At 34.8% G+C, this 17,389-nt stretch overlaps 1 protein-coding gene across 3 annotated transcripts in view; it reads right to left on the bottom strand.

The window, feature by feature from the left end:
• The window catches only part of mapkbp1 (mitogen-activated protein kinase binding protein 1), a 42,767-nt gene that overhangs the window by 10,901 nt on the left and 14,477 nt on the right, over positions 1-17,389 (bottom strand). For 2 of the 3 annotated variants that reach the window (XM_043262975.1, XM_043262976.1), the window contains exons 3-15: positions 15,252-15,314; positions 14,585-14,642; positions 12,636-12,806; positions 11,554-11,691; positions 11,223-11,405; positions 9,734-9,751; positions 7,803-7,963; positions 6,138-6,327; positions 4,880-5,017; positions 3,984-4,168; positions 3,624-3,715; positions 659-784; positions 504-574 (exon numbers count right to left, since the gene is read on the bottom strand). In XM_043262975.1, the coding sequence (XP_043118910.1) occupies positions 504-574; positions 659-784; positions 3,624-3,715; positions 3,984-4,168; positions 4,880-5,017; positions 6,138-6,327; positions 7,803-7,963; positions 9,734-9,751; positions 11,223-11,405; positions 11,554-11,691; positions 12,636-12,806; positions 14,585-14,642; positions 15,252-15,314 (1,594 nt within the window). The remainder of the gene's footprint in view (positions 1-503; positions 575-658; positions 785-3,623; positions 3,716-3,983; positions 4,169-4,879; positions 5,018-6,137; positions 6,328-7,802; positions 7,964-9,733; positions 9,752-11,222; positions 11,406-11,553; positions 11,692-12,635; positions 12,807-14,584; positions 14,643-15,251; positions 15,315-17,389) is intronic. The other variant, XM_043262977.1, reaches the window with a different exon arrangement.

The raw sequence follows: 17,389 nt of genomic DNA, 5'->3' as shown, positions 1-17,389 counted from the left end.
GAAACAGATTAGAGTTTAAGAGGAAAACAAAAAAATAAGAGATGGAAAAATGTCTTCTGCATGAGGAATTGTCTACAATTTCAATATCCACTGATATATATATATATATATAGATATATATATGTGAGATATGTGTATATATACTATATCCTATATGTTTTGTGAATTCATCTCAGTAGCTTATAATTCTTATTGTTTTCTCAGAAACATACTAAGACTTCAAAGTTAATATCTCAGTATTCATTTAGGACATGAGAAGTGCTTGTTTGTGTCTCGCACTTAATCGCTGGCCGTTGGTGTATCATTTGCAGAAGGGTCTTAAGTGCTTGTGTGTCTATTTAAATCAGGCGTTCTTTGAAGCTCAACAGTTTCTCGAGGCCTGAGGAATCTGACAGCTCCGAGTCAGGACTCAACCATTGAAATGCCACTCTTTCAATTTTAAAGATGTCCAATGAAAACATCACAGATTACGGAAACCATAATACGACTAAAAGTGATCTCACCTTCTGTGCCGTTCGGAAGTAGATGCTCTTATCGGCACCGCAACTGATCATCCTGACTTTCCCATCGTTAGCTGAAATGAGAACAAAGATGACGCACGTAAACATTTCCAGCAGTTGTTGTTAAATAAAACTTGGCAAGGCAGTCAAGATCTCACCAGCGAATCGCACAGCAGTGATGGAGGAGGAGTGTTCATCCAGTGTTTGCAGGAGACTGTATTCCTGATCCGCATCCAGAACATGGATCAGTCTGTCTCTGCTGGCGGTGGCTAACAGTTTCAGACCTAAACACACACATAATAAATACATTAACAATGTCAAAATATTAAGCAGCACAACCATTTTTAGCACTGATAACAATAAATATTACTTCAGCAGGAAATCAGCAAATTAGAATGATTTCTTGAAGGATCATGTGACGCTGAAGACTGCAGCAATGATGCTGAAAGTCAACTTTGCAGCAAAGCTAATAAATTGCATATTAAAATAGAAAAGTTGTAATAATACTTCAGAATGTTACTGTTCTTACTGTATTTCAAATCAAATAAATACAGCTTTGGTGTAACCTAAGAGATTTTTTTTATAGACATTAAAAATAATACTGACTCCGATACATTCTACATCAACTTTTGAACGGCAATATATATAAATATACCATATGTGACAAAACCAGTCATAAGAGCCAGTTTTTTGAAATCGAGATCTATGCATCATCTGAAAGCTGAATAAAAAGGCCTAAGCTTGTATGTATGGTTTAGAATAAAACAATATGTGGTCGAAAATCATCTTTAAATGTTATTGAAATGAAGTCCTTAGCAATGTATATTACTTAGAAAAAAAAAATTAAGTTTTGATCAATTTACCAAAATATCTTCATTTAACATGATCTTTATTCAATATCCTAATGTTTTGTTTTGGCATAGAAAATATATATTTTTTTACAGTGTACTGTTGGCTATTTGTACAAATATATTTGTGCGACTTAAGATTGGTTTTGTGGTCCAGGGTCACATATTCATTGTTTTATCATCTGATACCATTACCAGTAGACCCCTAATTACATTTCTGTAAAGATAAACCGGCCAAACTGCATTTCTGGAATCGTGTTTAAAAGTTCGGGTTGAGAGCGGCTTCTGGTTTTGTTCTCACACTTTTCACACCACAAGCTGATACGCTAACACTGCGTTCATGTGTGACTTCACACAGTCGAGAAAAAGATGCGATTGCCCCTTAAGAGTACGAGAACAGAACGTGGTATGTTTTCGCAACGCTAAGCGGAAGAAATGAGCCAGATCATGTTGAAATGAGAGCTCATCTCTGTCGAGAGATCCCCGTCTGAAAGCTCTTAATATTCTAACGGCTGCAGAGCAGACGCGCAAACGATAATGTGATGTTCTTCACTGCAAAAACGAATCAAAACGCAGCCCGTGAGGATCACAGATCCTCACAGGCCATTAAGAACGAAGCAATTGTTTTTTGAAGTGCGTGTTGTAAACCAAACTGATGGACAGATACTGTATCTGGAATGCAGACTAGGCGGTTCGTAAGTGTGCTAGTATCTTATTTACATCCATTCCACACAAGAGCAGATGATGCCTAAAACCTGTGCAGATTGTGGCTGATAGGCTGTTTTTAGCCTGTTATAGTGGATGGGATCAATGGTCTATTAAACCGAGAGAACCCTATCACAATGTTATGAAAGAGAGGTACACAATCTCGCCTTCTCGCATGCTATGCGTGTTCTAGCAGATGTTCTGTTTCTCATCAAGCCGTACTCGATGTCTGGCCTTGAGCCTGATATAAACCACCAGCTAAGGCAACACATGCTAAGCACAACTTCACACCGAACCGCACTTAACAGCGGAAGATAATGATTCTTACGAAAAACAAGAAATTACAAAATTCTAGTTAGTTGTGGCTGGAGGCATTTTCAGCGTAACTGGGAAAAATAAAAATAAAAAACCCTTACTTTGAAAAAGGGACCAGAGTAGTATATCGTTAACTAAAACAAAACATACATATGTATGCATGTGTATATATTTGAACACTTTTCTATATTGAAAAAAGGTCAATAATAAAATTAAACAAGCTGTAATAAATAATAAAATAGCATAAAAAAACATACAAATATCAATAAAAAAAAAAGTAACACTTTTAAGGAAAATACTAAAATTGCTAAAGCTAAAACTGAAATACTTTTAAAATAAATAAAATCATAAAAGCCTATAACAAATATATAAATACTACTAAAATAACACTGGTATCAAGCTATATCTAATTAAATAACTTCCTAGCAACTACCCAGAGCTATGAATTTTTGTTTGTTTGTTTTTTGTTTGTTATTTTTCACAGGTATGTCAGTTTCCTCTAACCATGTCACGCCAGCCTCTGCACTCTTAAAAGGATACCCGAGGCTCTTACATTCAGTGTTATTTACAACTAAAGCTCTATCAGCAGCATCTGTGGCGTGCTGTCGATTGCCACAAAAATGGTGCCATTGATAGTTGCATATTTTAAATGTTTACAGTGCTGTTCACTTGCATAAGGATGTGTGATTTTTGTTGTTTTTAAAACCTGAAGCACGAGAATAATTTTCTTTGGTAACTGACTGCATGTCAGATGTTATCGATGCTATCGCTTAAAGCGAATTTCTGTGCTACTACCATCACCAAATGGATTTTTTTTTTTTTTATCCCAAACATTTGCCCTAGGTCGGCCAAACAGGTCGTGCCACCCAAGACTATGCCCATTGATTAAATCAGTGTTTCTGTGTTGAGCTAAGTCATATTATATACACTTTTTAAGAAAGATCAATTCAACAAATAAATGACTTTTGTCTCTGTACATTAAGCCGGGACACTGAAACAACTTCAGATTCGACTTCAAGTTTAAACTGTACCAGGTTCGAGCTGTGAAGTTTACACTGGAAAAACTAGCTGTAAACACTGCTGGTGGCATGTGTGTAAAGTGGCGACTCCAAGGTTACAGAGCATCTGCTGAGCATCTGAGCTGGATCAGCACTTCCTTTTAACTGGGGCATTAAGCAGCACCTCAGCGCACGATTAATCAGCTCCAGATCTATATATATAAAAAAAAAAAAAAAAACACACACTCAGCACTCACCAGTCTCGGGTTTTGAGTACTCTAGACACAGGATCTCAGAGTCATGGGCCTGAACGTCCAGAATTTCCTCCATGCTCTCCAAATCATGGATTCTGGAAACAGCAGAAGTTCAGAAGTTCAATTTTGTAAACTAAAAATGTTTGCATTCTCTGAAGCATAACAGTGTAATGCATTGAGGATGCTTGTGTAATACATAGAGTCTTCAGAGAAAGCGTAACGCATTAACAATAACCGTATTTTTCCTGCATGCATGTGATACCAGTACACAAAAACATTGTCCTTTCCATTAAAACCCTCAGAGGATCAATTAACTCAAATCAATTAGTGTAGAAGTGTTGAGCAGACATGTGAAAAACAGACCTCAGTGTTCCGTTGCGGTCCCCTGATGCCAGGTGCAGCCCGTCTGGGCTCACGCACATGGTCCTAATGCCTGTACGGTTCTCTGAGGTCTGTGGGTCGGCCTTCTCCGAGTTACTGGAGATGGTGCAGTCCGTGTCCAGCAGGGTGGAAGTGTTGCTGTCCATATAAATGACCTTCTGGAGGTCCTTTGGTTATGAAAAAAAAGATCATTTGTGACTTTTTCATTGCATTTATACAGATGTATATACTTATATTACTTAAAGTACATGAATATTGTAATGTTTAATGGAAAACCAAATCATAAGTCTTTCTATGCAATTTGCAATTATTTTTAACTAATTTCTACCATGGTTTGACAACGATATAGTGTCCGAATATGCCATTTTAATTTTGAACAGTATTTCTAGAGTTTTATTAATTACTCATACGGCTTTACTGTAACTGATTATATATATGCAGTTTATGAAAGAACGCACAGACGATCACAGTAATACCCCAAGTATGATACTTGTTTTTTTGTTCTTGAGAATACAGTTCAATTTATTGCATTTATTTGATCATATTTTGTAATCAAAAATACAGTACAAACTGTAATTGTAAGATTGTGAAATATTAATATAATTTTACATATCAGTATATTTAAAATGCAATTTGTTCCTGCAATGCAAAGCTGAATATTATAGCATCAGTGTCACATGAGGCTTTAGAAATCATTCTAATTTGCTGATTTGGTGCACACGAAACATTTATTATTATTATGCATGCTGAAAACCATTGTGCTGCTTAACGTTTTCATTTAAACCCTAATGCAAACTCCTTAAAACTCTTTAAAATCTTTCATCTTTTGATCATTTATTTGCAATTTTTTTCTCAAGTCTCGAGTTTCCCGAACTCACATTGCTGATGACGTTTCGGCTGAGCGTGGTGTTCTGAGCGTCCGTGTTCCATAAACGGAGAGTATTGTCAGAAGAACAGCTGAGGAACGATCCAGGAGACAAACGTGGCTGCTCTCCATCCCTCGGCTCTGGGTAGACCTGCAGGACACGGGAATGAGAAGTGACTCAACCTGACAAAACACACAGCATTACATTACACAAACTCACACATAAAAACAAATACAGGTGTATTTACTCTAATGTGGCTTTTAAACTCTATTAGGTCATTATTAGCCAAAAAAAACAAAGGAGTGTTCTTATGCACTGGGCGTTAATGGTTCATCCTCTTTATACATACAGACAATACCAATCCAAGTGATACACCGTACACTCTGCCATTATTTAACAACTATTTAGAAGTAATAAGGTACATTCTGAATGTCACAAAACTCTTTAGCTGATGCTACATTCACATTTATTTGTTTTAGCTGATTTAGTTTTACTTCTTATACTTTAAATCCCTCAAAAATGACATATGTTTTTTGTATTTCTGTTAAAGTGGTTGTTATGGTTTTAGGTTTAATTAATTATAATAACCCTGACCTGTAATTATGGGCATATTTTAAGAACTTTGATGAGGTCACAAAATACCAGACAACTAAAGAAAGACAAAACAATCCAAAAGGGAAGTCACAGTCATGAATCATGTGATCTGGTATGAGCACACAGCCCGTGACACAACCTGGGTTTTTATTAATACGATAACCTCATATGAGTTCACATCGGGCCTTACAAAAATAATACAAAAACATTAGGTTCAAATACAAAAGGCCTGCCTCACATTATTTCAGCAGGCAAAATGTCAACACACGACACAATGAAAGGACAAAAACACGTTACCAAACACGCTTCAGAAGTCTAAATTTTCTCATAATCTTAAAAACACTTCTCGTACTTCAAATGCATTTAACTCAGTTTTTAGGTAAAAGCATACTATGTATTAACCTTAGAAAAAAAAATAGAAAAATTAAATTAGGTCTTGAATATTTTTCATTTTGTTGCATTTTATTTAATTTTCATTTAATATTTTATTCTATTATATTTAGCTTTATTTTATTTTGTTTTGTTATTTTAATGTTATTGTACTTTCTTTTATACATCCACCTCATCAGCACCATCTTTTCGTCACCTCCTAAAGGCTTGCATTAAATATTTGGCATGTTGCCTAGGCAAAAAGCTGAAATAAACAAGTCTTTACTTTAACGCTAGTTATTCTCACCTCCACACTCCATACGCAGGCCGAATGGTAGAGAGCCGAGTAAACCTTGCCCACTTTGCGAAGATCACGTACATCCCACACGTACAGACTGTGATCGTTGTACACACAAGACAGCCAGCGGTTCGTGGGGTCATAGGTCACGGCTACTGCGTCAGGATAGCGGACGTTTTCCTTGTAGGCGAAGAGATGGCTGTGAAGAGAACAGAGAGACGGTAAAGACAGCTGTACTGAGAGGTCACATGAGGTCCACTGGAAGTGTCACGAGAAAATGTTTCCAAGCAAAACCACTGCTATTTACTGCCAATTCTAAAGATACAGACAGAATGACATTGTGCATTCTGGGAGCAGTGTGGCATGCATGGGTGTATATACACACACACACACACAAAATTGTATTTTTTAATTCATTTTTTACCTAGTCAAAATAACTGCAGTTTGATGCACAATAAAAAATTTGTTATCGGTTTTTGCAAAAAAATTTATAGTTTTGTAATAACTTTTTTAAACAAGACATGGATTCAGACATCCCTGCATTTACAGACAACAAGACAAAAGGAAAAAAAACTAAAGTGAACAGAATAGCTACTTTTTCTTGATCTGAAAAAAATGTCCAGTAGGCTCAAAAAGACCCAGACGTATCTCAGTGTCTTAAAAACAGTCTTGCTGAACAGTATAATATATAATAGAGGTCAACCGCTCCGTCTCAGCGTCGCATCAGTGTCTTTGCATATTTATGAGCGATGGACTAAGAGGTCTCATGTGTTAGACAGTTTGAGGGAAAGCAGGGAATGCTAAACAGATGTCGATGGCTAAGCTGTTTCATCGGGACTACATGAATCCACTCTGAATCTTGACGGAGATTTCAGGATGGTTTCTGGGTATTTGCATATGTATGATTCTAGACACCAGAAAGCAGCTCATCCAGCAGGAAAATCTCTGGAGATTTCCAAGTGAAAACATTTATCCGGCTGCTCTGACTTTTGACAAAGGGATTTTACTGTTATATTTCTGAGCAATCACATTAAGCATCACGGAGGTACCATAGTTCAGAGCAGATAATGTATGTTATGTTAAAGGAACACACCAATGTTTTTAAAAGTAGTCTCATTTTTTAACTCACCTAGAGTTAAACAGTTGAGGTTTACCGTTACCGTTTATCTCTGGGTCTGGCGATTTTAGCTGTAGCTTAGCATAGATCATTAAATCTGATTAGACCATTAGCATCAAATTATATACTAGCTATACTACCTAATTAAATCTTGACTCTTTTGATGTTAAATCATTTATTAAGACCTGACGAAACATGTGGTCTTCTGGACCAATATAACTAGGAACTATACTCTCATTCCAGCGTAATAATCAAGGAACTTTACTGCTGTACCATAACTGAAGCAGCAATAATATCACGCAGCACCTGAAAGTAGTCCCCAGCTAGGAGAAATATTGAAACCCTTTGGTGCTAACAGTCTAATCAGATTCAATGATCTATGCTAAGCTAAGCTAAAAGTGCTAGCGCCAGAATGGGAGATCAGCTGAATGGATTCAAAAACAGTAAAACTCTTTTTTAAAAATAGTGATGTGTTCCTTTAAATACAGTGCAATAATATGGATAAAACTCAACCAAGTGGTTTTTGTACCAAGACTAGCTAGCATGGCTGGTCTTACCTGGCCTCAGTAATAGTGGCAATGTCTGTGCCGAGGCTGTGAGGATGAGGCAGTGTGCAGATAAAGTGCAGGTCAGTGGGGCTGAACGCTCTCACTGTCCCATCAGCACAACCACAGAAGATCAGATCCTCGCTGACGGAGAGAGACGTGGCCATACTGGTCTGAGAGAGGGAAAAATGCAGGAATTGAGTTGAATGACTAATCCTAACTAAAGTTTGGAGCAACATCTAAATTACGTCTAAATTTCCCACACAAATTATATCATTATTGTTATAATTAAATGATAATATTAAAACTGCAATTATATTTATTTATTTAGCATTTCTTGCAGTGACTGTGGACAAAATGTAAAAATCATTTTATATTGATATTTATATTAAAATTCAGTTTAAATTCACATTAAACATCTGCAGGGCTTTAAGCTACCCAAAAAGCATATTGCCACGTGGGCCAAGTCATTCTGTTGGGTGGATCGAAAAATTAGATAAAATGAAAGCTCCTTTGCAACATTACATCGAGATTGTCTTATTAAATACCACTGATAATTGCATGGGAAATGCACAAATCGCAAATAAGGGCTGATGAGATATCAAACATTACAATAACATGAAACAAAGCAATAAAAATGCAGTGTGAAAAAAAAAAAAAGATCAGTGCCTGAGCAGGTTAAAAGTGAGAAGATAAGAGCTCATTTGTGTGTTTTTCATAGATGTTCCTGATGAGAAAAACCTAATATTAAACTTATAAGAGCCTCCTTTACTGAAATATCCGATTTAATTTACTGAGATAAGGACACAAAAGACTATTTGCTAAATAAGCTTTACTCAAGAGACCAAAGTTCATTTGTAGATTATTAAGTTGTACAATGATCCTTGGGTTCTTTTAGTGGATAAACTGTTAGACAGAGTGGCTTTTGTGTCCTTTAGCATCCTCTCTGTATCCCTTTCTTTCTGGCACTCTTCTGACTCTTTCTTGTTTGCTCAGTGCAGTGGGCTCAAGGGTCCCACAAAAGCAGAATTGTGCAGCACCCACCTGCTCTAACCATGACCCACTTTAACAGTTTGTGAGGAGTCAAACCGAGATCTCATATCGGCTCTAAATCATGTGTTCAAGTTCACAACACGGCTACCTAGTTCTCACGGGTTTCTGAAGGTCTTACCAAACAAATTTCTCCTCTTTTGTGAGATATCATGATAACACTACTTCATCTGGTGTTTTCTCCGTCTCAGGCAAAGTAAATATAAATAATGCATTAAATTATGAAATATCACGTTGGTATATTAATATCTTGGGTTAGTTATACTAAAACAAAAAAAAAAAAATTATTCAAACCAAAACTCTATACTAATAGTTAACAGTGAAAATTAAAACATTTTTAAAAACATTTAAAAATACAATTAAATAATTAAAAATAATAATATAAATATATAATATAATACAATAATAATATAAATAATTAAAAATAAAATAATTGTTATTTTAAATAATTATGTATTCAACTGTTTTTAAACACAAAGAAGGGGTGGTGTGTGCAATTTAATAATAATAATAATAATAATAATTCAAACAATAAAACTGTATAAAACAAATGCAACGTTAAAATACAAAAATGTTAAAAATAAATATAATAATAACAGTAACAAGAGTAATAATTCTTAATGTATATATATTTTAAAACACACACACAGTGACAGTGTATGCTGTGAAGTATGCAGTGAATACAGCAATTGATGGGTATTTAAACATTTTGTGGCTGGTGATTATGTGTGGGCCTCATTATATTTAATGTGAAATGCTTTTTCTGAGATTAGAATGATCACTGGCAAGTGACGGAAATGAGGTCAAACATCCAATGTACAGGTGAGCATGACTGACGGCAGTTTCACAATGAGACGAGACAGCTGAATCTGCAGCCCTGATGTGAAACTTACTGCGAAACTGTCATTTTTCTGGACAGTGTGAGAGAAGAAGCAGAACAGACTAATATTAGACCGCAGCAGCAGCAGCAGCAGCATCGTTAGTGATTAACACACTCCACTCCAGCTTAACACAGACGAGAGCTTAGAAACACCCTCCATTCACAGGGGCTTTGATATCACAAAAGGAAAAAATAGCTTAACATGGATAAAGCACAAAACACAGACAAGGGAGCCCAAAAAACTACAAACCAAGGGGATAAAAATGTGTCAAAGTTAACTTTTAACTTTTAGTTAATTTCATGCACATTTTTCCTCACAAACACGTTATCTAAAAGAAATATAGCTCAACAGTGATCTTTTTTTTCAATTCATTTTCCAGAGATTTTAGAAAATGTAAATACAAGTAAATACAATTATTATTTTTTTCATGCCCTAATGGATAAAACATCCTATATTAATCATAGTTAGAAAGATAAACTGCTAAAATTTTACAAGAAAAAACATTTTTTTCTTCAGTGCAGCTAATGTTACTTAGGGTACACTACAAAAAACAGTATTCATGAAAACAGTAACTATTTTGCAATGTTTATATATAATTAGTTTTTATATATTTTGTATAGTGCTTTTTAATATGCAATTAAAAATACAAACACATTTAAGAATGTGTAATATATATATATATATATATATATATATATACACACATATATATATATATATATATATATATATATATATATATATATATATACATATATATATATATATATATATATATATATATATATATATATATATATATATATATATATATATATATACACATATATATACATATATATATATATATATATACACATATATATATACATATATATATATACACATATATATACATACATATATACATATATATATATATATATATATATACATATATATATATATATATATATATATATATATATATATATATATATATATATATATATATATATATATACATATATATATATATATATATATATATATATACATATATATACACATATATATATATATATATATATATATACATATATACATATATACATATATATATATATATATATATATATATATATATATATATATATATATATATATATATATATATATATATATATATATATATATATATATATATATATATATATATATATATATATATATGTATATATATACACTGTATGTGTGTGCTATACATTATATATATACACATATATATATATATACAACATACACACATTATAATTAATTATTTGACATATATATATATATATATATATATATATATATATATATATTATGATATAAAATAAGAGCTAAAAACATCTTAGTCAATTCATTTTAACTAATTTTGAGTCAATTCATTTTAACTATTGAGCTCTACGGCACCCACTCATTCATGCATATTTGTGACAGACTACACAATCAACCAATCAGCATCCTCTTCACTCACCCTGAGCTCCACCCACTTGTCCAGCATTCTTTTGTCGTTGAATTCACAGAGCAGCCCAGACGAAGTGATGCAGAAGGTGCTGTTCGCCTTGCGGCCCTTTCCGCACGCCACATCGCTGAAGAAGTTATTCCGCAGCTCTCCGAGAAGACCAGAGCGGCCCAGTAACGGCACTGTAGCGTTCACCTGTGAGAGATGACATTTATGAGGCTTTCACCTAAGACCTGGACAATATTTAGCACTGTGTGCATGGACTGGGAGTTCATGTGACATGACATGACAGCCAGACAGATCAAAGAGAGCTGTATTTGGTAGAGATAATAGCGATGTGTACCTTGGACGACTTGGTGTGGTCAAGATACCAGAATTTCACGTGTCTATTCCCGGCTGTAACAAAGTACGAGCTGTCATTTGAGAAAGACACAGCTGTCACTTTACTGGACACCTTGTTGGCTGCAACCACAACATTTTTCTGAAAGGACAAAAAGACAAATATTCAATCAATGACAACCTATTTTTTAACTTATTAAATTCATTTAAGTTCAACAATCCTAAGGGAACAACCGTGGTAAACACAGAATATATAAAATGTAACTACATTAATGGAATAGATCACCCAAAAATGAATATTTGCTGTATTCTCCCTCAAACCATTCAAGATGTGGATAAATGTGGATGTGAATGTAGATTTAGCATTGCATCACTTGCTACCACGGATCCTCTGCGGCGAATGGGTGCCGTCAGATTAGCATCTGATAAAAACATCACAATAATCCACAAGTAATCCATATCACTCCAGTCAAATGAACATACTGCGAAGCAGAAAGCTGTTTGTCCGTAAGAGACAATTCCATCATTAAGGCGTTTTCACTTTAAATTCATTTCTGGCCAAAATGCATAATAAAGCACAAGACGTGAAAAAGTCTGTTCCCTGTTGTTCTCTTATATCAAAATCCACCATCATATTTGTTCAGAACTGATTCTGATGAAAACAGTATTTTTGTCTGTGTATACTTTTATTGATGGAGCTGTGTGGATTATTGTCATTCTGACGGCACCCATTCGCGGCAGAGGATCCATTGGTGAACAGGTGATGTAGGCTAATGCTACACTTCCACAAAACAAACTCATCTACATCTTGGACGGCCCGAGGGTTAGAACAGATTTCATTTATGGCTTAACTATTCTTTCAAGTTCCCCTTCTTTTGATTTTTTTCAGCTACAAGCATACACAGTATAAAATATAACGTATACTGTTTGCACTGAACTTATTATGCTGTTGCCTCGTGTTAAAACTGATGGATTGCAAACACTGCTATTACGTGCAGGAAAAGCAAATCTAGTTATCCTAACAACATAAATAAAACAAACTAAATGAAAGCCATCTTTCATGACTGTGGGAATATTGCTAGTCACCTTCCAGGCCCAGACGTTGACGATCATGTCGTGCTGGTATCCCACACTGACGATGTATTTACTATTGGGGGAGAAAGCCACACACGCCACGCCGTATTTATGTTCCTGTAACTCCGCCACCTGCGTCCTCTCTGCCACATCCCAGACACGAACCGCTGGCATATGACCGCTCTAGACAAAGACAAAGATCATTTGAGGGCTGTCAGCATGCTTTCATTTTGTGCAACATCAGGTCAGTTTGATCCCATCAAGACAGAGCACGCACACAAACAAAAGGGAATCAAGGAAGATTCATTCTGATTAATCTTACACAACATCCTGCTTTAATACAGGACTGTGATCAGCATTCAGCGCTGCAGGGGCTTCACAGAGAGAATGTGTGGGTCAGAGGTCAACCCACAGTGAGCAGACATATGCCGATTCTACGCTGTTTCTGTCTCCTCCTTCAGGCACATTTTCTTTATCTTCCTCCCTACATGCTCTTTGCCTTGCCCTTTCTTGGCACTCTCGCTTTCACCTTTTTATGAAAGCAGACACAGTCTGTGTGCAGGTTGGCACGGCGCCGCCTGTTGCCATGGCAGCCGGTAAGCACAAACTCACATCACTTTCACATGCTGGAGTAAAAAAAAAACTCCTCTCAAACAGAAAGGATTACCGTTTTGTCCAAATGCGCCACAGACAAAATATACAACTGCATACACATATACAAAAATGCACAACCGCACACCCACACACACACACACACAAATCACCAGTCCATATGATTTAGTGGATTACAGAAGCAGTCTTGCAAAGCAAGCTCAAACTGCTCTGGTCACTGTCCACACTACTGTTTCCATGAATTACTGTCATACCGGCTGACCAGAAGTATGGACACTTCATCAATGCACATTATTCTTAAAGGGATAGTCCACAAAAAATAAATAACCATCTTCATGTCATTGCATGAGTTGTTTTCTTCTGTGGAGAATAAAAGATATTTTGAACAATGTCTCAATGTTTTTTGTTCATACATAGGAGACAATGGTCGACAAAACTGTTTTGCTATCAACATTCCTCAAAATATCTTCCTTTACACTGCAGAGAAGAAAACAAGCCATTTAGGTGTGGAACAACATGAAAGTGAGTAAATTATAACAGTGTTCATTTTTGGGTGAACTGTCCCTTTAAGAAAAAAAAATCATAGGGGATAACACGCAAGCATCCACATTCCTCATTCAAATATTAGAATTTTAGCCATAGAAATGCTGAGCAGAACCACATACGTGTATAAGGAATACAGACATTTTCATGATTTGATTAAATAAGTGTTTAAAAGCCTGGACAATTGCACTTGCGATCCATGATATTTTGATAATAGGCACAATTAAAACTGGTATTATTAATCCGAGTTGACCAAATGATCCAATCAAATCCTTTTAGAAAAAAAAAAAACAGCTTCCATTCTACATTACTCCCTGCTAATATTTCAGATAATATAGATTACAGAAGTTAAATGTGTTGCCAATTATATTTCATTCACCAAATAAGCAATTATTAATACTTTTAAATATTTCAATACTGCTATTTTGTGTTTCAATCATGCGTTTTAAAGGTTGCAATACCGGGTTTATTTCAAGTTGGACATAACTTGCATGCTTCTGCGCGATTTCTATACTGCGGTCAAAGCAATAAATCCCTTCTTATCCAAACGTTAGTGCTGGAGAATTGCGGAAGGAAAGCAATAGTCATCACATTTGTCTGTACTTGACTCCACTGTGACACGAGACAAATTACACTGATAGTTAGTCTCCGCCGAGAGGGATTTTTAGAATTCAGGCCTGAGGCTCGCAAGATAGAGAACTTTATTTTCATACAGCCCGCCTCATCTTAGTATGAGACACTGACTTCCTACTAGATCATGTGACGTACGCACAAAGCACAGATATACTAGGTAATGGAGTACTCACCTCGCCCGTGACCACATATTTGCCATCAGGAGAGAAGGAGACTGTAGTTATGGTTTTCCTGTGAGAGAGTGGAAGGAAGTATTTAGACAATGCTGAAGTGTATGCATCCTGCCAGTCCAGACATTTCATCTACGTCTGGTCACCCAATGCCTACAATAATTATAATGTGTAACTCTACAGTATGAGTTGAGTTTTGGGATGCCAGTTTGGTAAAAATATTCTCAGTGTATTTTCACATAGAAGAACCATTCAGTGAACAGTTCATTTTTTAATTAAACCACTAACGTTCTTGTGTAAACAACGTTTCAATAATCTGAATAAGCTTTTTGCACTACACTTTTAAAAATAAAGCTTCCATAAGGTTTTATTTTTTTTCCCCAGTTACCAAGAAACTTTTTGGGCCCCACAAAGAACCTTTCAGTAAACAGGAAAGACCATTTTTAGACTGAAGAATGGTTTAATTTTTTATTTAAATAACCTTTCTACTATAATGTACCTTTTGTGAAATGGAAAGGTTCCACAGATGTTGAAGGTTCTCCATGGAACCACCGAGGCCAGTAAAGCACCTTTTTTTTTTTTTAAGTGTAGTATACTTTCGCAGCTAATGAGCCATAGAAGGTGACATTTACTCATGTTGCACTTTGTTTAAAAAGCATGAAAGTCTTACCTGGAGCTATTGAGGATATGATGCTGTTTGTTTTTCTTAGGGTTCAGTAGCACCACCACACACCTATAAAACGACAAAAGAAAAGGGTCATTAAAATCCTATTTAGGAGACACTTTCCAATTCAAAACAACATAATGAGCATTTTACTATGGTGACAGTCCTTCTGAAACCTTTGAGTTGTCCAGATCTTTGACCACACTAAGCTACAAGCCCTATCGAAATAATGGGGTGTTAATAAATAAATGCAAATGAGACTCATTTAAACACGATTAATCGTGACTTTCCTGATTAACAATGTATCATATCCTGTGTCTGTTACGGTATTAGTCAAGAGCAGTTACCATGATAGTACTATTCTTTAAATGTACTGTAAATATACACTCAGTGCCATAATATAACAAAGTGGTATTGCCATCTGAAAAGTCCCTGTACTAGAGTACTGCCGCAGTTTTCTTTTCTAGGTGTGTATGGTGCGGTGCGTGACAGAAGCAAGTTTTGTCTACTGTGTCTTTTATCTCTCATATACAGGAACAATCTCGATTCCTTTTCAAAGAATGAAAAACAAACACAAGCCCTTTACTGTCTTTTTTTTATGGAAGTACTGTAGAGTTGGGTCAATAAAGACTGCCTGAGACAATGTCAGCTGGGGGAAATGACCTGCTGTATTGCAGACAGAAAAGGAAGGCGGTCAGACGAACAGAACACAGAGGAAATACGTCAAAGACCTCTGAAGAATCCTTCATATTTGGTTCCCTTATCTGGTCCGTGGTTCACTCAGAAAAATAACGACCAGTAAAAAATAGCTAAAAATGCTCATTTTCTCATTTTCAAATACCTACTAAAAGTAAAATGCTGATACAGAGACAGTTAGTGCTTAAACCGGTTTTGAGAAAAACAAAAACACCCTGCCATGCATTTCCAGTCACCCAAAGGAGATGAGTCAAATCCCTTTATCTCAGTAGAGCAAGACCATCTGATACCTTAACTTAAATATATACTTAAATATATTCAAGTAAATAGATTAATAAATGGATAAACTAAATAGCATGGCATAAATAGCAAAAATAGGAAAATACATAATAAAAAAAAAAAAAAAAAAAAAAAAATTAATATATATATATATATATATATATATATATATATATATATATATAAAAAAAAATATGGTTTAGAAATAAAATACAATAAACGTGTAGCAGAAACATATAGATTTATATATATATATATATATATATATATATATATTTTCTCCATATATATATATATATATATATATATTTAATAAATATATAATTTTATATGGTTTAGAAATAAAATAGCATGAAATCAAATCTGAAATAATATTTTAGAAACATATAGATTTATTTAATTTATTGATTAGCATATAATTGATTAACTGCCTGGGCAAATAATATAATTAACTTTGTATTTATATTTTCAGTCCATATAAACGAGAGTAAAGACATAATATGACTTTAAAATATAGATACATCCTCTTTCTAAAGAGTCTCCAATAGCCCTAGAGCAATGAATAATAATAATACCCCTATCTTTCTCTGTTGGTCTGTGGAACAACAAATAATAATCATCATCAATATAATACATTAATACAGCTAGCCAACAATCACTTTATACAAACAGCATGAAATCAAATCTGAAAATAATACTTTTAGATACATTATAATTTATACTAATAGTTAATCTACCGCCCCTGACATATAGAACCTTCCTAGAGGAGCTGGATGGATTATTTATTTATCTTCAATACATTATATATCATTCCCTTCTATATGACCTTATTTATATATAAATAATATATTTGTTTATATGCACAGAACTATTTTCCTATCTCTGTTAAACTTTGCAAGTTCCCTTTCTCCTCCCATCTCTCCTCTGCTGTGTCAGATTTCTCTTCTTTGGATGTGAATACAGCTACAGAATCAGCAACTCCTACGGAGTTCAGCCCCTGGGTCCATGTTTTCACTGGTCTGCTGATCTTTGAATGCAGACTTTGCTTTCTTCCTTCTCTGCGAAATCCGCACTGCCGACTCCAAAACAAGATGACATCAGAACAGCTCTTGATCAGATTCATCCTCCCACCACCTCAATATCACCTGGATTTTCCATTTCATCAGCAA

Source organism: Puntigrus tetrazona, chromosome 17 (assembly GCF_018831695.1).
Source record: "Puntigrus tetrazona isolate hp1 chromosome 17, ASM1883169v1, whole genome shotgun sequence".
Classification (NCBI taxonomy): Eukaryota; Metazoa; Chordata; class Actinopteri; order Cypriniformes; family Cyprinidae; genus Puntigrus; species Puntigrus tetrazona.
Note: the sequence above shows the minus strand (reverse complement) of the source record. Positions and strands in the feature narration are given on the sequence as shown.